This window comes from Caloenas nicobarica, chromosome 3 (assembly GCF_036013445.1).
Source record: "Caloenas nicobarica isolate bCalNic1 chromosome 3, bCalNic1.hap1, whole genome shotgun sequence".
Lineage (NCBI taxonomy): Eukaryota > Metazoa > Chordata > Aves > Columbiformes > Columbidae > Caloenas > Caloenas nicobarica.
In genome coordinates this window covers 16911518-16934557 of record NC_088247.1, presented here as the reverse complement: position 1 = coordinate 16934557, position 23040 = coordinate 16911518, and the positions used below count along the sequence as shown (strand labels likewise).

The following is a 23040-nucleotide window of genomic DNA, read 5'->3' as shown; positions in this document are numbered from 1 at the left end:
TACATTTCAGCTACTGTATGTCATTGCTGATCTTTAGTCATTGTCAAATTTCAAATGAAATGTCATCTGGAAGTAAGTCATATGTAAAGCTGCAAGAGTTTGGCTCTGCATCTGTCAGTAGACTTTTTGAATAATCAGATTTCCTGAGAGGCTGTGGATTTCTCACTTCATTGACTGATTCTTTGCCTTATAGTACAAAAATAGAGAAGGAGAAAAAAGAGCATGCTAAGCTGCATGGGATGATCCGGACAGAAATAAGTGGAGCTGAAATTGCAGAGGAGATGGAGAAAGAAAGAAGGTTCTTCCAGTTACAGATGTGTGAGGTAAGATTCAATGTGAAATTCATATTGTTCTACTATTATTTTTAGGAAAATTATGGAAAACACAATTGTTTAATGGCAACTGTGATGTTAAAGGGAAATGCTAAGTTATTAGTGGACGCCATTTGCTAAAACACATTTTTTTTGTCCTGATGTGCTAACTTAGCTTGGAACTTAGATATTTTTTAAATTTCACTTAACAACTAAATTGTAGAATAAATAAAAAATGCAAAGCTCAATTAAACACGAAGAGATTATAATAAATAAGCCTTTACACTACTATTTTGCTGGAAGTTATTTTAAGCCCTAGATCATTCCCTGAATTGTTCCCTCTGCTGACAGCTGTTGCGTTATTATGAGGAGAGACTCCAGTCTAGCACGCTGCTGGGCTGGTGCTGAAAAAGAAGTGTTAAGGATGGAAGCCAGTCATCTTTCGAGATGTTTCAGTGTGTTTCTACTTTGAAATCTTTGTGATTTTGCAATACGTTAAATCTGATGTGAATATTTTTGGTTCAATTTGTTTAAGTGCCTGTCAGGTTCCCAGGTTGAGAATTCAAGTTGCTGTGTTTGTTCCTTCCACGCATTAACTAATAAATAATCCGTGAATGTTTCTTCTGTTTGATGATTAGAGCTAATTTGACTCATATGCCAATGGAGCTTAACAGCAGTTGTCCTGAATACCACTTTTAGTAGCAGTGTGTACTGATACTTACTAGAAAAGCTTCACATTCCTATGCCAGTCAGACTAAAGTATGCAAAACTGGTGAAGGGATTTGAGTACCCAATAAACATATGGATGTTGCCTGCTAATTGCCCAACTGTTTCCTTCCTAAGAAAGAACCAGGAACAGATGCTTCTCTCTTCCTGTGTCACAGTAAAGGAGGAGTTCACTTTAGTCAATTGTAGTGGTAATAAAATGCAGGGTGAAGTCTGTGAAACTGAATCAAGTTACCTTAAATGTGGAATAGCTGAAGTGTATCCTGTATTTCTTCTGATTTTTGGGAAAAGAAGTTTATACCTGGTTACCTCTGAATAGTCATAAAAGGGGACTTTGTTTCGGTTTTGTTAGTAAATCAGAAGTGGGACATATTGAAGTTGTGTCATAAGTACAGGCTAGTTCTCTACAAATTGTGAAAGTGAACCGAATACTAGATGCCTAGAGTTCCATTTTAAATTAACAGGAGCTAGAGAGATGATTCTTCTACACATCTACATTTAGACTAATCTTCTGGTCACGTGAACCAGAATAAAAAGCTGCAACATTGAAAGCTGGCACCTGGGTACTGCTTTATTTTAGTGGGTTTAAAACATTTAGGGTGTACTGCAGGTAGGGGAAAACCAGATGCATTAGAGCATTAGTAAGAAGACATTCACTCCCTTGCTTGGATGTCACTGTCTAAGCAGGAGTTAAAAATTGTTATAATTTAATGGACAGTTAAGAACTCCTGTAAATATTTGGTCAATCTTACTTCTGCTTGCATGGCTGACATCTTCTGCGCTATGGCATTTAGGGGAGGTGCTGTCACTTAAAATGGACTTCGATTGTGCATAATGCAAAAGAACGTTAATTACACTTTTAGCTTGACAGCAGCTTTGTAAAATCTCTTGCTAAACTGTAATTTGCTGTAATTACCATGTATAAGGAATTGATAGAGAAAAAATAAATTCAGAAAGCAGATTTTTAAAATGGTTAAAATAATCCCTCACTTTTTTGAGTAAACTGCTTTCTTCCTTAATGACATCTGTTTAGCAGTGAATTTAACAACTAGTGAAACAGATACCTAGATGGGCTGTTAAGTTTAAGAATGGGTTCCTAAATGTGCTACACAAACCCTTTTATGCCTCCTTTAACACAGGCTTTCACTAGGAGCCAGTAGTCTTAACGATTTGAACTAATCATAGTGAAGTATACTTACGGGGTATCAGAAATCAGTGGTGACAATTGTTTTTGTGTGATTAACCCTTGAAGCCACCATTTGATGCATTCTCTTTTAGGTCTTCTGAATCTGCAACTGTTAAAGCTTGTTGAAATATAACTGAAAATAAAATATTTTAAAAATACTACAGTAGTAATAATTTCTTTCTTTTGTGGATTACTGTTTAACAGTACCTGCTGAAAGTCAATGAAATCAAGATTAAAAAAGGAGTGGACCTGCTACAGAACTTGATCAAGTATTTTCATGCTCAGTGCAAGTATGTTGTAGTTTTCTTTATGTCTACACAATAACTGGAGCAATATTTTGTTTCAAATTATTGACATCATCATAACAGTTTTCTAGATTACTCAAAATATATCTGAGATTAAACTGTTCTCACTGATGTCTTTTGACAAATCACTTTTGTCATGGACTAGTCATTGTTTTTGTTATTGTATTCCAAAACATGTGATGAGGTTGAGTTAGTCCCATAGAATATAATTGTCTGTTCTAAAGGAGTGCTACACAATAATTTGACATATTTCATAAACTGCTCTTGAAACCGAGCCATTAGTTTTGATGGGCTTTTTTGCATGTATCTAGCAATGATATAAATTAATTCTATGCTCAAGAAAAATAAATTGTATAAGCAGTGGACTAAAAATATATTGAAAGAATCACTCTTTTTCTAATTAATTGGAGGACTCAGTAATCAGACAGCTCTCATTACAGTGATGTACTTTTTTATGGTAGTCTTACTGATCAATAAAACAGCAATAAAGTCATAGCTATAAACTTGAAAGAGCTGCTGTTAAACCTTTTTAAATCAGTGAGTTTTCATCTTAAAAGACCAGTCTGCATCTATGTAGGTTTTTAACCTGTATAGCTGTATTGCTTTTAAAATCTGTCTCACTTGTAGTATGCCATTCATCTGCTCTGTCCATTTTATAAAACTTCAACAACACAAATGCTGTGTTGTGTTCTCACTTTCATGTCTGCTTCCCAGAGTGAAAACATTTTCCGTTTTTTTGTTTTTAATCAAATGCGCATTTAGTTGTGGTTTCCTTAAATTTATTTTTTAAATCCCACCTTTTTTCGGTTTCTTTTTAAGAGCAGGGAATATTTGGCATAGATAACATTACTGTGCTAATGCAAAAATACATGTGATACAGTAAGATATAACATATTCAGTTTGCATATAGGCCATAATGGATGCTTGGGAAACAAAGGGGTTTTCCTTTAGTAGGAAGATTGCATCAGACGTGAAATTATTGAGCTCTAGAAGTCACAACAATTTAAAATCTACTAGAGTTTTTGCTGTTTTACAAATGAATCTTGCTTGTTCGGGGCCTTCAAAAAGTGGGTTGAGAACCTGTATTTGAGGTGAGAATGAGGAAAACTTGTGTGGCAGTGGATTCTGGCAGTTCTGAATCTAATTGGGGATTTTGCATATTAAAATAAGCTATGATAGAAATAAAAAGGTGGATCAGTCAAAGATGCATAAAAAATAAATATTTAATGTTTTGAAGTTTATGGCATGGCATAATAATATGCAAATCTTCCTTTGCCACTTTTAAAACAGGAAATACTAAGTAAAGTTTAATAACAGTTTGATTTCTCTTTTTAAGTTTTTTTCAGGATGGGTTAAAAGCAGTTGAAAGTCTCAAGCCTTCAATTGAGACACTCTCGACAGATCTTTATACAGTGAGTAGCAACCTTTCACGTTTGTGCTGTAAACTTAGTTTTTTATAGTTGAGCTGTGACCATTATGGTTCAGGTTGGTTGATTGTTTCAGTAGTTGGCATTTTAAGGTCTTGAATTGATTTTTGAGTAAAGTCTTGTTTTAATATCATATCCAGAATCCTTTGTTTCAGACCTCACTGTGTAAAATGTTACGAAAACAGCCTTTGCTCTAAAATGTTTACTGACTAAGTGGAAAATAAGATATGGTTTCAAATAGAACACAAGGAAGCAAGAACAGTGTGAGACAGTATCAAAGTCTCGACCCAGCAACATCCTAGCCATTATCAAGTTTTCTGAAGATATAAAGGAAAATAAACTGATTACATTATCTTTTGTCTTTCTGTTTTAATTCTTGATTAACATTTCTTAGAAGAATGAACCAATTAAGTAGCCAGTTTGGAAGAACTGTGTTGAAAAGGAACAATGTTATTTTTAACCTGTGTTTTACTTCCTTCAAGATTAAACAAGCACAAGATGAGGAAAGAAGACAATTAACACAGCTTAGAGATATTTTAAAATCAGCACTCCAGGTTGATCAGAAAGAGGTGAGCATGTAAGGTGGTATAACTTCAGAATACTCATTTTAATTACTTCTAATGTAATGTTAGTATTTGAAATAGATTTATTTTAACTTTATCAACCATCTGTTTTGTTTATTCATCTTTGTTTTGATGCTGATACTGAATGTTTCTGACAAAGGCAGATTTTTTAAAATGAATTCTCACTAAAAATATTAGACTTATAACTTTTTGTTACTAATATTGCAAAATACTTAAGATGATGTACTGTCTGTGAATTAACAGCCAATGGTGTCTCTGGTGCTCTAACTGAGAACGGAAGTACTTCGGCAGTCTCAGGGAGACCCCATTAGTACGATCTTATGTCAAAATAATATTCTAAACTGTATAAAGATTATGTAAAACTGAACTTCAAATCCCCAAACACCTCTTGGTATCATCTCCAAAAATGACAATTAAGTTTGCAACTATGCTGCAAGACACCACTTTTCAAACGTGCAAGAGCTGGGTCAATCCAGCAATCTAACAAATAAGTATTTTTTGAGTTTTGGTTATGATTGCTGTTAGATTTAAAGAATCCTGGAGTAGTTTTATTTGACAAATTCTGATCTGGAAGCTGCCAGCATCTTTTGTATAATCTAATCCTAAATATTGGGTCTAGTTTTGTTTCAGATTGCTAGTGCTTCCTCTTCAAGTAAATAAATGCCAGTCAGCTTCCTTTGTGTGGCTGCTGGGCCAGGAGTAAGTGATAAATTAACCCCCTCCTCCCTTTTCAGATTCCCTTTCTAAGAGCAATCACAATAGAGTAGTTTAGTCTGTAGAACTCAGACTTCCTTGATCTTTTCCAGTCTTGCTTTCATCTTCCCATGAAGGTTATGGTGACTCCTCGCTCTTACCAGTGGCCAGATGATGGTGGTTGAGCAACCTAATCCAGTGAAAGATGTCCCTGCCCATGGTCTGGGATTGGACTAGGTGATCTTTGAAAGTCCCTTTCAACCCAGAGCATTCTGTTGTTCTATGACTCTTTGAACAGTCTTCAGTGCTCTTCACCTTGAGGTGCCGTTAGTTACCATGGGAAGTTTGTGACAATGACCGTTGTGCACAAAGTCCCGTACAGTTTGCAGGCACTTTCTTAGGTTCTGCCTGGCATTTAGGACTCACTGAGGGGTGCGTTTGCTAAAAGTTTCCAAATTACAGCTCTGTGGAAGGAAGGACTAGTGATCCTGGTGGAAATGGTGACTACTTTGGATTCACCATTGGTTGCCCACTCTCAATAGTCTTTGCTGTTCAGAGTGTGCTAGCAGGCTTCCTATTGCATTCCTGTCTTTGTTTAAGAGAGATGACAGAAGCAGTTGGGTTTCATGGTTGCTGGGAATCTTGCTTCGCTATGTTTGCCTGTTTATCAGCAATACTGATATTAAATGTATATGGAAGATGTGGTGAGCACACATCTTTTCACGGACTGAAAAATGTTATAATACACATAAATGTATTACTTGTACTGCTTTTGTTGCATTTAAAAATACAACTGTAGAACGTGCTTTAAGCTATATTTGTTATTTATTAATTCTGCAAATTTAGATATAGATGCTTACACTGCAGAGCATGAGAAGTACTATAATTATTTTTAAAATTTCTTGAAAACATCAATTAATCAGTGAGATGCCAAACAATCCTGGTATAATTTACTGTACGACCCAGGAATATTATTCTTGTTGCACTGTAATTTCCTTTACTATAACTGATTTCTTTTTCCTTCCTGAAATGCATTTACATTTTGTGACCGAAGTCTAGGAGAGTAAGTGTTACTATATTTTAATGACAATAGTTGGCATGATTTCCATTCAGATTTCAAGAAACTGGATTTTTTCCTCTGGGCTTTTTTCTGTTAGTATGAAAAGACTGATTCTTTTTTCCCCCTCTTCTGTTTGTTGTATTACCAAAAAAAAAAAAAAAAATTGGTGATTATTTCCTTTTTACTCTCTTTTGGGAATTAAATCCAGTTGCTTGATTTGATGTTCTTACAAGATTTTGAAGATATGTTTATTTTTAATTAAGATGGACTTGTATGAATATACATTGGCAAATATTGTTTCATAGTGAGCCTTTTTTGTTGTGCCTGTATACAGTTTCCTCCTGCACAGAACTTACTCAAACCTGGTTTGTATTGAAACTTCTTTTTGAAACATCATTGTGTGTACACCTCTGTAATTTTTAATTTTTAAACTTTTCTTTTTCAAACTGTAGATGTCCTGCAAGTTTTGGGGTCAGCCTTAGAGTTGCGTTGCCTTCACTTCCCTTTCCTTTGTCCTCTCTTACTGTAGTGGTTAGATTTGCTTCTACTTTTTCTACATCTTTGTTAGATGTACATCTATTTAGGCCACTGAAATATAGGATACATTTTATGTTTCTTGGTAAAAATTACAGTAGCTGTGCTATAGGAGAGGCTGCCTGTGGGGGATTCTGGCAGGTATATCTGTTGCAGGCTCTGTGGGACTGTAAGAGATAAGGGATAGATCTCGGAAACAACCCCCTGGCAGCGATCCTGCAAATGCAAGAGAAGCTCAGGCTCTTGGAGAACTGAAAGGGGGTTTTGGCAGCTTTATACACAGGAGTGATCCGGACAGTCTAAAATTCTGCTCCATGGGAGCTGCGCGATGGCTAGCCAAAATCTGCTCTGTATCAGTTAAAGCGCTTTGTGTGGAAAGTTCTGTTGTCTTCAAATAGTGGGGCTCATAAATAGGTTTTTAGAATCTCTCTTATCAATAGTCACATACCACCTTTACAGAATACTGTTTTCACATTTCTTTCATTTTTAGCTATGCTATTCAGCTTGATTTAGAAGTCATTTGGTCTTGGAAGAAATCCTTTCAAACCTCTTTATGGTCAGTGAAGCGATTCACTATAAATGTGCTGCAAGGAAATGACTCACCTTTTTTTTTTGTATGCCTACCTACATTTCCAAGCTGATAAAGTGGACAAAGTTCAGTTTCTAAGGCTTGTGTACTTGAGTCAGTTCTGATCTTATTTTGTTCAAGAGATATTGAAAATGACAATACTCTGCACTAGGAATGTCCTATACCCTGCAGTGATGTGCGTCCTCGCATTGGTAATGTACGTTGTCACTGCTTCTCCGATGAGGCCATTGAGTCTGACCTTGTTTTCTGTGATTTGTGCTCCTGTTACGTGCAATATGGAAACCAGAAATAAGGGAAGATCCTTTAAGGAGCCTGCATATGGAAATGACATACTGAAATTGCCCAGAAGGATGTTAATTGTGATGGTGATTTGTGGTAGGGGATCTCCTCTGTTAGGAGCAGAATCAGAATCATGAACTTGCCTGGCAGAGAGCTCTGGGAAACCGTCATCTGGCAATCGCTTTGGACACTGTTGACTTGAGTGTGGCCTGAAATGAGGATTTAAAATTGAAAATCTCTTTGTCTTTTCCTTAACTCCCTTTCATGAAATAGTATTTCATTTTTTTAAAGGTACCGTTCATAATAATGAATGCGTGGAAATACATGTCAGCTACAGCAGCTTCCTCTGGGGTTGCAATGAGGCAGGAAGCTGCTGTCCTGGGCTTGCCAGGGCGGCCAAGCACGGCAGCTGAGCGCGAACGGCAGCTGAGCGCGAACAGCAGCTGAAGGGAGGGAGATGAAACGCAGCAGAAAATACCCCACAAAATAGTAGCAGCACAATCTGAAGTAATGGGAATAGTGCTGTGGGCAGGTGTTGGAGGTCATCTGAAATCTTTACATCATTGAGGACATGGAGAACTAAAATGCATTTCCCATAAGGGCTCTATCCTCCTTGGGAATGGAGTTCCTTTACTGACTGATGGGAAGCAGAGATCAAGGCATTGGGAGGACACAATAGGCAGTGTCAGATCAGATTTTCTTCAGAAGTCAGTAACTATATGTGTGCAGTGGTGCTTAATCAGTGACAGACATTCTTTGAAAATGTTGTTCTGTTGGGCAGAGAGAGTGCAAAACCAAATAATTCTGTGTGAACAGGCTGGAGAGGAATGATAAACAGACTGGTTTAAATCGGAAGGGATGCTTTGTCAGGCACGAACCTTTAAGTGGTGTTTTTGTAGTGCCTTTATAAGCCTCGGCTGAATGTTTTAGGCACCTGATGCGGATTCCTAGATCCCCAGCGGAGAGACGGGTGGTGGGCAGGGGTTGCTTCGCTGAAAGGGAGCACGCAGGAGTGCCGCAGCCTGCCCGGAGCGCGGCTCCTGCTCCTCAGCACCACTGAGCTCCAGCGCTTGTGCAGGATGAGCCTGGAAACCTCCAGCCTGGGGGTGCGGAGTCCTGAGTGCACTGAACAGGGGGGTGGGTGGGAGCTCTGTCCATACCATCCTATTTCAGACCTGCTGCTTGTTGCTGTTTGTTAGGGACCTCTCTAACGCCCTTACTGTTGAGGAGGATCCTGAATGGCTTTGGCTGCATTAGTAGCTTTGGTAGCAGGATGTGCTGCTGGAGCTTGTAAAGGAGCAGCATTCCATCTGAGTTGGCGTTCTCTGGGGAAAAGCACATCCAAGCGCGTTCTTGATTTTAGTTGGTCCTTTTCCCCTGCTTCTATCCAGATATGTCTTATACTAATAAAATATATGAAACTAATTGTAATTAGAGAGAAACTATTTTCTTAATTCATACTTCATAATCACTGTACGTTTTATTTTATCATGTGCATGCTTCAAAAACCCAAAATTATTTATCTTGTGATCGTACTTCTAGTCTATCTCAGACACAGTCTCATCTTTTTAGCAAAAGAGATTTTTAAAAATCAAATTATATATTTCTTAATATATATTGTATATTTCTTATATATATTATAATATATAATGTATATTTCTTAATAGTTCTTAAGTTTTTGCTTTTTTTTGTTTTTGTTTCTTGCTGTACTTCTATTATCTGTCGTATATAACAGAAGAGTTATTACATCCATAGAGCAAAGATTGTAGAAAATAAAACAATAAATATTAGACATTGTTACTGTGTGCATTGATAAGCCCATCCCATCATGTTGCTGCTGCCAATACAGCTGGACACATCAGATTTGTCCTTATCAGGTGTTATTTTTCAAGAAGTTGGACCCTTGTTAATCCTTGTCACTTCCTGTCCCAGAATTCTACTCTGTTCAAGCTGGTTTGGTTTAAATTATTCTTCCTATGGAAATAACTTTTCAATTTTCCTGTATGCCTCCTGAGCTATGTTTCCAGGAGGTCTTTTCTGCTTTTCTGAGAATAACTTGACTCAGTTTCCGCAAGGAAAATCACTTCTTCGAATTCATGTATGTAATTTTTTTTTTTACAAGGGAAGGGTGTACTAGGAATTGCAGGTAATGATAACCTTTAGTGTTTGCACATTGAAGTGTTTGCATAAGTTGGAAAGCCTGCTGCTCAATTAATTTGGGGGCTAAAAAAGCATACATTAAGGCGAACAGTAAAGCTAAATAAAAGCAAGTAAGAGGATTTTGACAGGCGCTGATAATGGCTACTTCTCAAATGTATTTTGTGCCTTCTGAAAAAATAAATGGCTCTTGTTCTCTCTCATTAAGGAGAAGAAATGTGCTTAGTTTGGCCTGTAGGATTAGAGCAGGAAGGAAAGGCTCTGAAACTCATTAATCGGGTGATTTTTTGGTTGAATGTATGGAAAGCATTACGAATTGCTGTTTTGTATATTGCAGGATTCTCAGATTCGTCAGAGTACAGCTTACAGTTTACATCAGCCTCAGGGAAACAAGGAACACGGCACTGAACGAAATGGTAGTCTGTACAAGAAAAGTGATGGGTAAGTACTGCTGGATTCTACTGGAAAAAAAAGAGATCCTAAGAGCTGAAGCAATGTAATACTAAATATATTAAAAACTGAGTCACTTTTTTTTTTCCCCCCCCTTTAAACCAGAATCAGAAAAGTGTGGCAGAAAAGGAAGTGCTCAGTTAAAAATGGTTTTCTTACAATTTCCCATGGTACAGTAAGTATTTGTTTACAGTATTTTATGTACATGGTTGCTAATACAAAAAGTCAAGCTATGCTGGTCTATATTTATAATTTGGAATTAGCTAGATTCCTGATACAGCATTTTGAATATGATGGATACATTTTTTTAAGGCAGTCTTTCAGAAAAATATCAAGACATACGCAGTATCTAAAAATACCACTGTTTTAATGCTCATGACTGTTAATGGGGAAAAAAAAGTTTTTTTAATGACTCATTCAGTTCATATAAACTGTTTGTATTTTACCAGACTATCTGAAAATAGAAATTCTAACTATATTTTTTTTTAAAGATATGGTTGAGTGTTAACTCACCTTTTAGATATGGGTTAAACAATTTTTTATATTTACAAGACAAATGGAGAGAATGCTGAATCTCTTCCCTCTATCTGGTTTGCTGCCATATGGTAATCCGTTGTGAAGGTGGCTTTCCTGGGCAGTAGCTGTCGGGGAAAATCAGCTCTGAAGGCAACTTCTACCAGAATGACAAGCAAATTTTTATTATTTATAAGAGAAGTTTTAAATCTTTGTACTTTAATATTTTGGACCTTTTACACTTGGCTTTAAACTCAGCTGGTTTTGCTTTCCCATAACCTTTCGCTTTTTATGCTGCTTTCTGAAAACTTTTAAGAAAGTTTCTTAAGGCAAAAATCAACTCAGTGACAGTATTTCCCATTCTTGGTCCAGTAAACAGTCCTGTTTCTTGATCCTGTTATGAACCGTTCTGTTCTGCATCCTGTTGTGCCTGTTGCCATGACTACAGGTTGACCCTGGCAGCAAAAACGAATCAATCTCTCATTTGCGCATCTAACCACAAGCTGTGCAAAAACAGGCCTGCGAAGTGGAGTCCTTACTACGGCTTTGGAACTGTCCACCAGTTTATCCCTGTTCTCATTTGTGTGCGTCTGAGTGTGTCTTGGTCAGGGAAAAGTCTGAGTATTTCCAGACTCGTGTCTCCATCTGCTGTAAATGTTTTTGGCATCGGATGTGCAGTACTGGTATCAGTAGGAGAGCACTGGGGGCAGCTCAGAGCTGGCAGAGGCTACAAAGTCCACTCGTGGAGCAGAATTTTAAAGCTTTCACATGCAAGTACAGTTACTGAGTCTGTCAAGATACTGTTGTTCGTCTCTTTTTATAAGCAGTCTACCAGATGGTCTAACAGTTTTAGAAGCAGTAAGTTCCCACAGAAGTCAGTGGAACTGTAGCTGGAAATCAGTTGCTAAGGTAGATACTTCAGCAGTTTGATCTTGATCTTTTTATATTACAAAATGAAAACAATACCTCCTTGTTTTAAAATACACTCCTAAAAAGTATTTTTACTTACGCAGTTTCCCTTTGTGTACTGATGGCAGTGTTGTGCAAAAAGTTAATGCTTGTTTCATAGACATTGAAATGGGTAGATGTGATTTTCGTTTGTTAAGAATTTTCTGGGCTGCTCTGAATGTCCTCTGAAACTTCTGAAGCAACAGCATTGATTTCCAGGCTTTCTCAGGATTGATATCTCCTGGTGTCTAAAATATGATGTGTCATTCTCTCTTCTCAGCTGTTCAACAAAATGAACCATCTCTCAGAAATTCAGTTGTCAGTTTTGTTTGCTTTATTGAATACAAATTTGTAAATGCTCTTCCTTTAAAGGCTAGGTATTCTTCATGGATTTCTGTTTTTGGTCATGTAGTCTCTCTTTGTGAGTGACTATTTTCTCAGTTAATTTCTAGAACAGGTATCTTGAGGCAGTTACAAATGCTGGATTCTGACTTAAACTTGCCTGCCAAGCGCTCTGCTGCTACAGATGGGGAGAATGTGGTTGGTTCTCTCTCAGTGGCCCAGCTGTAATGCTGAATACATGTGTCTGTGCTGGCATATGTGCAGAAGTTAGACTTCTAGACATCTAAAAACTTCAAAGAAATTAGCATTCATAGAGCAACATGCAAGGTAATGGTTGATGGAAGAACAGACACTGCTCCTTTGTGTAATTGTTAGCAGTTGGAAAATTTCTGACATGTCGCTGACTGCAATTTAATGCGCATCAATGAAAAAACAATGATAGAAGCAGATTGAACCATGTAAATAGGAATTCCTAAGTGGTTTCCGGATCAAGAAGTCACAAGGGAAAAGCTTACATTCGAGGAACCTCAGGTACTTCAAAGTTGATTTGTGTTTAAAGAGTTGAAATGGAATTTGCTGGTTGTCTGCAAAAAAAGTGAATACGACAGACTCATTATCAAGGAATCTTTTTGTTGTTGTTCTTTCTTTACTGCTGGAAATTTTAATCTACCATTGTGATTAAGAGGACAATCTGAAGGCAAAAAAATCAGATTTAATCTTTTGCTTCTTAAGTAAATCACTGTGATATCCAGAAAAAATGCACAGTGAAATCAACCAACCAGTCTTTTAAGTAAGCGGACACATTTTTTTGTGCCATTTGTAAAAATCAGCTCTGTATCATGGCACTCGGTATTGTCTTAGAGATCTAACCTTTAGATTCGTACACTCACTGTTTGTTGCCAGAAGATACAAGAAATCAGTTTTGGTGGATGAAGGGTTACAGTTTCTCCAGGAACGAGCACAAGTTGATGCTGAAATCTGCATGTAAGGCATGAGAGGCAGCAGCACATCTTTTCAGGGCGTTGGTGTGTTAACATGGATGTCTAAAAATTCACTCATAGTCTAAAATTTAATTATAAAATCAGAGACTCAATCAGGAAATGGAACCCAGAGGTTTCAAACAAATAGTGTAGGAGCATTTGTTACCATTTTCTACTTCTAGTGGCTCCTAATCTCGACAAAAGTCTAGTTCACCCTCCAGCCTGGCGTGGCTAAGGAATTTATACAGCCTTGTCTCCCTTGGACTTGAGGCTCTAACTTCTCCCCAGGCAACATCTGCCAAGTGACGGGAACGTGTTGGGGAGCCAGGTGGGGAGAGGCTGTTGTTCGGCTTCGGCCATGGGATGAAAGCGTGAATGAGGTGATATCAGACACATGCGGAGTTGTCAGAGTTTTTTCATGCTCTTGTTAGTGCCGACGTCAGGTTAGGAGGTCTTCACTTAAAAGTTTTGGCATATGTTTGGATTCCAAGATCAGCACATTGGCCCAGGATGTGGTTTAGGTGGTTGCAGCCGTTTCTTTGGGTTCTCAGATCCTGATATGGAGTTCTTCGACTGTGTTCTCCTATCCAGAGAGATGAGTTCTGCGTGTATTGGTCCTCTCTGAAGCATTTTAGTGGATCCATTTACAATTTCATATTTCGTAAGTTACAGAAAATCAGTTAAGGTCCTGAATGTGCTTCAGATTCAAAGTCCTGGGGCAGGTGCATTCTTTCTTAACCTGAATTTATTTGTATTTTTACATTCTCATAGAGCCTGTGAAAAAGGTATAGATGAGTTGCCTAGTGGCTTGTTTACCAAATACTTATATTTTGATTTTTGTTTGCTTTTTGGGTATTTTCATTGTAGGCAGCTTCTGGACACTTCTTGGACAAACAGTTACATTAAAAATGTAAACAATGAAAACTTTAGTGCTATGGCTTTTAAGTATATTTAAATATAACCAAGAAAATGGACCTAAGATGGCATTTTCAAGGTGTATTCTCGTATGCTTCTAGTTACAAAGAGCTCTTGTCGATAGGCTGAAATAATGAAAACTGTGTACACCTTTACTGCTAAAGCAACGTGTGGAATTTGAAAAGCTATTTACCAGGTAAAGAATACAATGTGGTTGTCAACTAATTGTCATCTTGTGGTTTCCAAAACCTCTCTTGGATACAATTTGTTTTACGTTGCCCAGCAAGTGACCTTCAGGTTTGTTGTTTCAAAGCACACATGACTTTGTTATGTCTGCTGCTTCTGCTGGACAAAGCATGAACATGATGTTTTTCAAGGACACCATGCTGCCTTTTTTTTTTTTTTTTTTAATCATACCGAAAAAAGAAAAACAAAACCAAACCAACAAACAAAAAATGGGGGAAGGGGGAAACGTAATTGTTTCCCTTCTTACGTTTCTCCGTGGTTTTGATTTTTTTACTGGTCTTCAGATATAATGATGTTGTTCTTTTTTTGGCTGGCTACGTCATTTTATCAGGTTGTTTCAAGGAAATCTGTGCTCTTCAGACTTGTTCTCCCTTCTTATTTCAATGAACTGTTTTCATCAATAAATTGAGAGGAGACTGAGAAGATGTACATTTCTTATGATTCATGGCAAGTTAATTACATTATGTGGTAGTTTAGCTTCTTTTGATAATAGTTCTTGTTTAGATGATTAAATCTTGTTTCAGCAATTTGATTAAAATTGTTAGAATGCAACAGTAAGTGTGGTAATGTGTTTATGCATATTGCTGTCTTTATAATAGTACTTTCCTAATGATTTTGACAAATTCTTATTTTTCAGGTATTATTGTCTAGGGCAGAGCATCTCTAGTTAAATCTGCTTTCTTATTTAATGATTCTAAAAGCAGAGTGAAGCTAGTTATCAATTGCAGCAGGTGCAAGCCATTCCTCAAGTCAAGGTTGCAAACATAATGTCTTACTAGGTCCTACCCCAGGTCTGTAGGACAGACGGGTTAAGGGAGAGAAGAGATTTGTGCAGAGATGCTGCAAAAGTCTTTGTAGTGTTCATGAGGCTTTTTCCAAATGAAGTTTGCTTGTGCATTTTGTTTTTAGTAAAACATTGCCACTTTTTATTCAATAAGAAACTGAAGTAGCTGAGAAGAACTTAACTAGAAAATAGATATCATTACAGAATATGTTTTGTTTCACTACGTTTTGGTAATTAACTATCTCAGTTTAGTTTTCCAAGACTTCTCTGTGCAAACTTTTTATTTTCTTTCAGTGTTCCTTTACTGATATAAAAATTGAGCGTTTGTTCTAAACTGGTTATCTAGACTCTCTTTAAAGACGTTAGCAGGAGTCAAATTATTTGATTAGTGAAAACGTAGACAACTATTTTTTAAAAACCAAATGTCTAAGTGTTAGAGGATTAAGTTGACATAAAGTGAATTTGTCTCTTTGTTGTACCTGATTCCTTCAGATAAGTGTTATTCGTAAGGTGATCATAGTGATGTTTAAAGTTATTTTACCCCTCTCCCCTTTCAAAATTCTAGTGTTTATCCAGTTATCAGTGAACAAAATAGCCAAATATAAGAAAATGTAGTTTAGAAAACACGATGCAGAAGAGAAAAATAAAATCTGGGTACCTTAAAAGTCAAATAACAGCCATTTGTCAGGTCTTTTTGGCCAGTAGGATGTTATCCTGTGGTTTTGGACTGCAGGACTCAGTCAGCAGCGATATACTAAAATGTGTGTTTTATCTTCAAATAGGCTAACCGACCTCCAGCAAAGCTCAATCTGTTAACCTGCCAAGTGAAAACAAACCCAGAGGAGAAAAAATGTTTTGACCTCATATCACGTAGGTTTGTTGTTTAGGTCTTTTTACTTGCAGCTAATATCAAAGGATTTTGCATTGTTTCTGTAGATGTGTCAATAATCCACTTGAACATTTTCACAATTGTACAATACTTCCCTTTATAAAAAGCCCTTCTTATGACAATTTACCATTTCATTTATTTTAGCATAATACAACCAACTGTACCTGTTTATTTGGAAAATCACTTGTTTTTAAAGGTGACTTTACTCCTTCATTCGATATAATTTTGTGTTGCCTTACAGTAGATTACCAGTATTTTTGCTGTGACATCACTCTTTGTATTGAAAATGTCGTAGTTGATCATCTTGGAAAGTTATGACTTCCATAGAAGATTGAAAGAGGCTTTTATATCATGACAGTACTTCTTAAAATTTAAGCATAGTGGTTGCTTTGTAACTGTGAATAAAATACTGGAATTTTTTTTAGTACTGTTATCTGATAATAGATATAAAGGTAAGATAAAGAGTCTACACATTAAAACCACCAAAACTGAATGATTTTGGGAAATGAATGGGATGAATCAAAATTGTATAGCAGAATGTTTTATTTGTTTTCTCACTGGAACATTTTAGTATTAAATTTATGGACTCAATAAAAATACACTACTAAAATACATATTTCAAATTATCTGGAGAGAAGAACATAAATTTATTCCTCATTTGTCCCTTTGTCAGAAAAGAAACATTTTTTTAATTTGTAAACATAAGATATTCTACTGATGTTAATAGACTAGTACTCATGTATGCATTTCTATTACTACACAGACAAGTGGCTTTCCATGTTTACTTTTGCACTTACTTTCATTGTTGATGACCATGACACATCTTGCCAGCATCAACTTATCACAACAGTATCGTTTGTCCCATCAGACATATGGCAAGGAAGAACTGGCCTCTTAGCCTTCTCCAGATCACTTTTTCACTTTGTTTTACCGTAGAGTTTAAATACATTCCTTGTTTTTTAAAAACTGCAAATTACTGTATCGTGACAAGATAAAAATCTCTTATTCTTTATCTAGAACTTTCCTTTCTGTCCTTTCATGTACCCTCACTCCATTAACATTTTCTGTGTTTGAAGCTATCTTTTAATACATTTTTTTTCCTGAATATTTTTCAAACTTTAGGAATTTTCAGCCTAGAATAACTTTTTACCAATAGCTTTACCTCTGTTCTTATCAACTATTCTAATTTTAACTACAGTTCTGTCAGCAAACTGTATCATATCTCATTTGTTTCATAGACTTAACATGTATTATGTTTTTGTTTTAATAGTACACTGTGATAACAATGCTTAGAATTATGAAAATAGTAGTAAATTGAAATTTTTGACCTTGAGGTAATTGAAACAGCTTGGGGCTTATTCTGATTGCAGTTTGTGTCCGACAGGTTCGTTTTGCTGTTTTTGATTACTGCAGTTGTAAGAGCTCATTTGGAAACTTTAAATATTTCTTATATACATAGATAAATTCAAATATGGACTCTATGTTTTAGTCACACACATCACCACCCCCACCAGAATTTTAGACTTGCGATTACTGAGGTTATATCTTCTAGAGCATGGAAAAATTGCTATGCTCTCCTGCTGCTTATATGATAGAAGCACAGCGCTGAAGAGAACAGTTTCTGTTTAAAGAGCAACAAGCCACTTTGTGTAGACATAAGTATAAATGTAGATGAACTGTAGGCAGGATGTGAAACCTGCACACAGTTTCACTCCAGTGATGAGACTAGAGACCTCAGGAGTCATACATCAATTAATTTTAGATTTTTCTGAGAGATTTCTGCAAAACCAGTTTTTCAATCTTTTTCTTAATCAGTATGTGAATTATTTATTGTGCAGACGACAGGACGTACCACTTTCAAGCAGAGGATGAACAGGAATGTCAAATGTGAGTTACTTCGCTAATTTTATTTTTGATACTGGTGTTCTACTGAGATGTTACCTTGAACTTTAGAAGTGCTGAAACATTTAATAGCAAAATATTACTGCCATTTTAGATGGACGTCTGTGCTACAAAACAGCAAAGAGGAAGCTTTAAATAATGCATTCAAAGGAGATGATAACACAGGAGAAAATAATATTGTCCAGGAACTGACAAAAGAAATTATATCCGAAGTCCAGAGGATGACTGGAAATGATGTGTGTTGTGACTGTGGAGCACAAGGTGACTCAATTAAGCATATTTCTAATTGGTAAAAATTCTGTGTCTCGTGAGAGTATTTAAGCTGATGTTTCGTGCTTTCACTTTTTTTCCTTATGTCACAAAGATTGTACACATACTGGGATATGCTAACAATTTAATTGCACTACTTTAGTAAGATTGATTTGCTATATGCATATTGCAGTGGGGTAAAAGTTACTAAGCAGCTTATTTTTCTCCCATGTATTTTGCTAATTGTAGCTGTCGCTTATATAAATCAATTGAACTTATTTTATTAGCCCGTATTTTCTGTAAGATTTAGGTAAAACTGGATAGCAGTTAAGATGCTTCAAGCATTTTCCTAAGATACCTCTTTTTTTTTTTTTTTTCATTACTTTATGTGACTTGGAGAATGAGCTGGTTTGTGGTGTTGCTTTTGTTGATTGATGAATTTCTACTTTATACTCTTCAAATTATTTATTAAATTCCTGCTGTTTCCTGTGTTCTTTTGTGTTACAGAGGCACTGCAGGACTTAGGTTTTTCTGATCTGAAACTGTAGCTGAAAATATCAGATCTGAAGCTGTATGCACTTTATAAATCAATAGTAACTTCCAGCAATAGATACTGTATAAAACGATGGGAAGAGTCAATCCTGCTGTCTTTAAAGGAGAAGGTTCTAAATAGCTGCTATCAACCCTTTGTCAAATAAATGAATTTCTAAGCTGTCTAAACAGAAATTAATTATTTGTCTGGAAGATGAGGGAATGTTATAGCAAGAATGCAAAATACCAGCAGAAAAGACAAGCAAGGATAATGAAGGGAGAGAGAGAAACCTTAGTATCTTTGAAATTGTTGAGCGAGAATCCATTGCAGTGTGGTGCTATATGTGTACTTCAGAATCACTGCTGCTTCACTTAGTCTAAAGTCTATACTTGAAAAAAACCCTCTAAGCATTGTTATTTCAGTTTAAACTGCACCTATACCCCCAGTTGAGAATGTGGCACCGTTATGTTGATGGTGGAAAAATACAATTCCTGAAAGCTCTGTGGAGAATGACAAACTGGACTGTTTGACCAGCAACCTTGGAGGGGGATGTCCTTTAAAAACATCCTGGTTTGTGTTTCCCAATAGAATAAATGTAAAGACATAAATTAAGAAAACTGATAATTCACATACAGGAATCTTGTTTTACAGAATTTCATTTCTATGTACTACATTTTCCAGATGAAATAATTACCTGAGTAAATTTTAATTCTGTGAGTGCTTTCTGTTTCAGATCCTACCTGGCTTTCAACAAATTTGGGAATTCTAACTTGCATTGAATGCTCAGGAATCCATAGAGAACTTGGTGTTCACTATTCTAGAATGCAATCACTTACATTAGATGTGCTGGGAACATCTGAACTTCTGGTAAGCAAATTGCTTTTGTTAACTTAAAAATAGTATTAGAAAATATTTCCAGCACAAGTAAATGTTTGTTACTTTAACAATATGTTGTTGTAATTTTGAAAGTTGCCTCTGGATAAGCATAATTTAAGAAAACCCAGTTCTTCAAGTTTAAGGGAACCTCCTGGAACAGTGTCTTACTGTAAACTTTGCCTGATCGTAGAATTCAAATTGATAGAGGCTTCATTTTTTTTGGTGTGTTTATAAGTCTTCTTACCTTTGGTTGCTTTTTAAAAGAACACAGCTATTTGACGTATGAATGTGCCTCTCAGATTAAAAATTGAAGGACTTCACAAATACTTCTCCCATTAATTATTTAGTATTATTTTAGAAGAGAACTTTAATCCTCAAAGGAAGAAAATGTATGCAGCTTTGCTACGCAAAGGTGTTACCACATCATATCAGCTGCTCTGTGACAGTTCATATGTGTGTTCTTAGCCAGCATAAAGTATTTTGCTTTAATTGTATGACCTGGTGTCTTGATTATTCTGCAGTTGCTTGTGTATTAAATCCCAGCTGAAAACTGACATCCAAAAAGGTACCTAATCTGTTCATGGTCACTGACATAGTGGCAGAACTAGGAATCAGAAACAGAGTCCCAATCCCTGTTTTCCCTTGTCCTCACACTAGTATGTGCGTGTCCAGTGACTGAACATATTTATTAAGTGAGCTGTGGATTATTTGTTTCAACAGCTTGCAAAGAATATTGGGAATGCTGGGTTTAATGAGATTATGGAATTCTGTCTGCCAGTTGATGAGATGGTCAAACCTAATCCAAGCAGTGATATGTAAGTAAAGAGCCACTATTTCTGAAAAAGGCAGGCGTTCAATTTAATATTGCTAATGGGTTGTGACATTATGGTGTGCACCAGCAGGCCATTTAAGATCTATAATGGCTTGTATATAGCCTTATAGCCAAGGAGTAAACCTTTTTTCTGATGCTTCGCTTGTTTATTTTATTGAAGTTTATCTGATTGTGTCTTCCGTAAGAGTAAGGATTATTTTACCAAGTCTCTGAATTATGATTTGTGGGACAGAAACACATTAAATGTGACTCATTGAGAATTTTAAAGACACACGAGGGTAGGGATTAAAAACAAAGCTATTAATTTTGTGCTGTTTAAACCCAAAATAGAAATTGGAATAAGGTACACATTTTACCTGAAAGATACTGAACACCTAGTGTTTAGCAACTACAACTACCTAGGACTTAAGTCCATAACTATGTGGAATAAAGACAGAACCTTAATTGAATTCCTCAAAAACACTGAACTGTGATGGCAGAGTCACAGCAAGGACAGCTGCCTGCTTGGCTGGATGCTGCTTCATTGTGAAAGAGCTGGTAAATGATGCAGAAACAAACTCAGAAGTCTTTCAGTCTTTGGCTGAAGCTGATTTTACATTATCTGGACTTTCACCGTTCTTACAGAACCACTGCTAAACCATGCAGTTTAAATAATTTTTGACTACCACTATCAATAATAATACAGACTATTAATAATTAAAATTACTAATAAATTTACTGAATGCTAAATCAATAGCATAAGAAGACTTCTAAAAATTGATATTTTAAAAAAAATCATTTAGTTTGATACATCTACTTATCAAGTTTGGGGTTTTTTAATGAAAAGAGGACCTGAAGACAGACACTTTTTAAAAGCAATGAAGGAATGCCATCATCTGCTTTAGGAACAAGAGCTATCAGTTGATTCAATCTATTATTATTTTGATTTTTCTCTTTTTGCCCATTATATACCCATTTATCTAGATGATAAAATATGGCTTTGTTAAATGTCTTCTGAGCAGTGTTGTGTACAACCCCACAGTTGCTAAGGAGTTTCTGCTTTTGGGAGGCACACAAGCTCCTGTCTTGCTGTGATGGCAAGAGGAGAAGCCATTTGTTCGCTGGATATCAGCAGCAGAAGTGATAACTCGTATGCTGATTCAAGTGTACTAAGCTTTCATCTCGGCTTAGAGACAAAACTAAAAACTCCACCACGTCCTCTTTGTTGCGGTTCTGGTGAAGCGTTGCTTTACAGGACATACTCACTGCTGGGAATACAGACCCAAGGCCTGAGTGGTCTGTGCAGAGCTGTTAAGACAGATTTTTGGATCCCAGAGCTTCCGTCCCGCATGTGTAGGAAAACAAGTCAGGTAAACATAAATCTGCCAGGCTGCTGTTAGCAAAGCAGCGTTGTGGAGCTCTGATGTATCTTCTGTACATAGAGCTGGGTAGTCCTGATCTCTACTTCACACCAGTGTTCTGAGGGGAAAATTCATTGTCTGTCTTCGTATTGGATGTTTGATTCATCTTCTGTACCAACATTTCATACTGGAAATACGAGACTGCATGTCTTGCATGCATATTTAAAAAGAAAAATTATCATAATGAGAAAGTCTCTCCCAGATTTTGTTTCAAATGACTTGCATGTATTTATGGAAACTGTAATGTGTATCTTCTGCTAAAAGTTACAGAAGTAAATTATATTCAATTTCAGGAACGCAAGAAAAGATTATATTACTGCCAAGTATATTGAGAGAAAATATGCAAGGAAGAAGCATGCTGACAATGCAGCTAAATTGCACGCTCTTTGTGAAGCAGTCAAATCAAGAGACATTCTTGGATTAGTCCAAGTATATGCTGATGGCGTGGATCTCACAGAAAAAATTCCACTGGCCAATGGCCATGTAAGTGTTGTAAATTTTCTTAGGTAAATTGTTATAAGTGCAATATGCTTTCATTAATTAAAAAGGACTGTTTTTTCTTATTCGAAGATAAGATCTGAAACACTGTCCTGAATGCTTGTCCTTTTAATGATGTAATTCAACAATAACAAAATAAGACATTAAATAGTATAATCTAAAATTGTTTCCAAACACTATCACATTTTAAATGTATTAAAACATTAAACATTAAATCGTTCAATAATCTGTTTTTAACACATTCATTTTTTTACTTGAAAGGAATGAAGGGGAAGCAATAAAAGTCTTCACAAGAGATCTTTTAATGGTAGCATGTCCGAATATTTTGAAATTAAGGGTTTTCATTGATGTAATTTGTGTCTTAATAAAAGTTCTGCTTCTCTATAGATCAGAAGAAACAAATATGTTCTTTTATTCTTAGGAGCAAGATGAAACAGCACTTCACCTTGCTGTTAGGTCAGTTGATCGAACATCCCTTCATATAGTTGACTTTTTAGTGCAGAACAGGTAAGTGTATGGAAAACTATTACAGTGTTATTGATAACTGCTTTTATGCCAAGTAGTAGAAATAATACATGAATACAAATACTAAAACTAATTCTAGGGTTTGCAAATATAACTTTATTCCTGGAAAATATTGTAATGAGAAGTTTATTAATATAGGGTAGGAAACTAAGCTTAATCACCTTTCTTCTTCTTTCTTATACTCCAATAGTGGCAATCTAGATAAGCAAACATGTAAAGGCAGCACAGCCCTGCATTACTGCTGCCTGACGGACAACGTGGAGTGCCTCAAACTGCTGCTGAGGGGGAAGGCTTCTATTGAAATAGGT

At 36.3% G+C, this 23040-nt stretch overlaps 1 protein-coding gene across 3 annotated transcripts in view; it reads left to right on the top strand.

Annotated features, from left to right (window-relative positions):
* ASAP2 (ArfGAP with SH3 domain, ankyrin repeat and PH domain 2) overlaps positions 1-23040 on the top strand; it is a 94427-nt gene that overhangs the window by 48236 nt on the left and 23151 nt on the right. For all 3 annotated transcript variants that reach the window (XM_065630816.1, XM_065630815.1, XM_065630817.1), the window contains 14 exons: positions 194-323; positions 2428-2513; positions 3865-3940; positions 4438-4524; positions 10189-10292; positions 10407-10476; positions 15812-15899; positions 17757-17805; positions 17915-18081; positions 19335-19468; positions 20198-20292; positions 22003-22192; positions 22629-22714; positions 22923-23038. In XM_065630816.1, the coding sequence (XP_065486888.1) occupies positions 194-323; positions 2428-2513; positions 3865-3940; positions 4438-4524; positions 10189-10292; positions 10407-10476; positions 15812-15899; positions 17757-17805; positions 17915-18081; positions 19335-19468; positions 20198-20292; positions 22003-22192; positions 22629-22714; positions 22923-23038 (1478 nt within the window). The remainder of the gene's footprint in view (positions 1-193; positions 324-2427; positions 2514-3864; positions 3941-4437; positions 4525-10188; positions 10293-10406; positions 10477-15811; positions 15900-17756; positions 17806-17914; positions 18082-19334; positions 19469-20197; positions 20293-22002; positions 22193-22628; positions 22715-22922; positions 23039-23040) is intronic.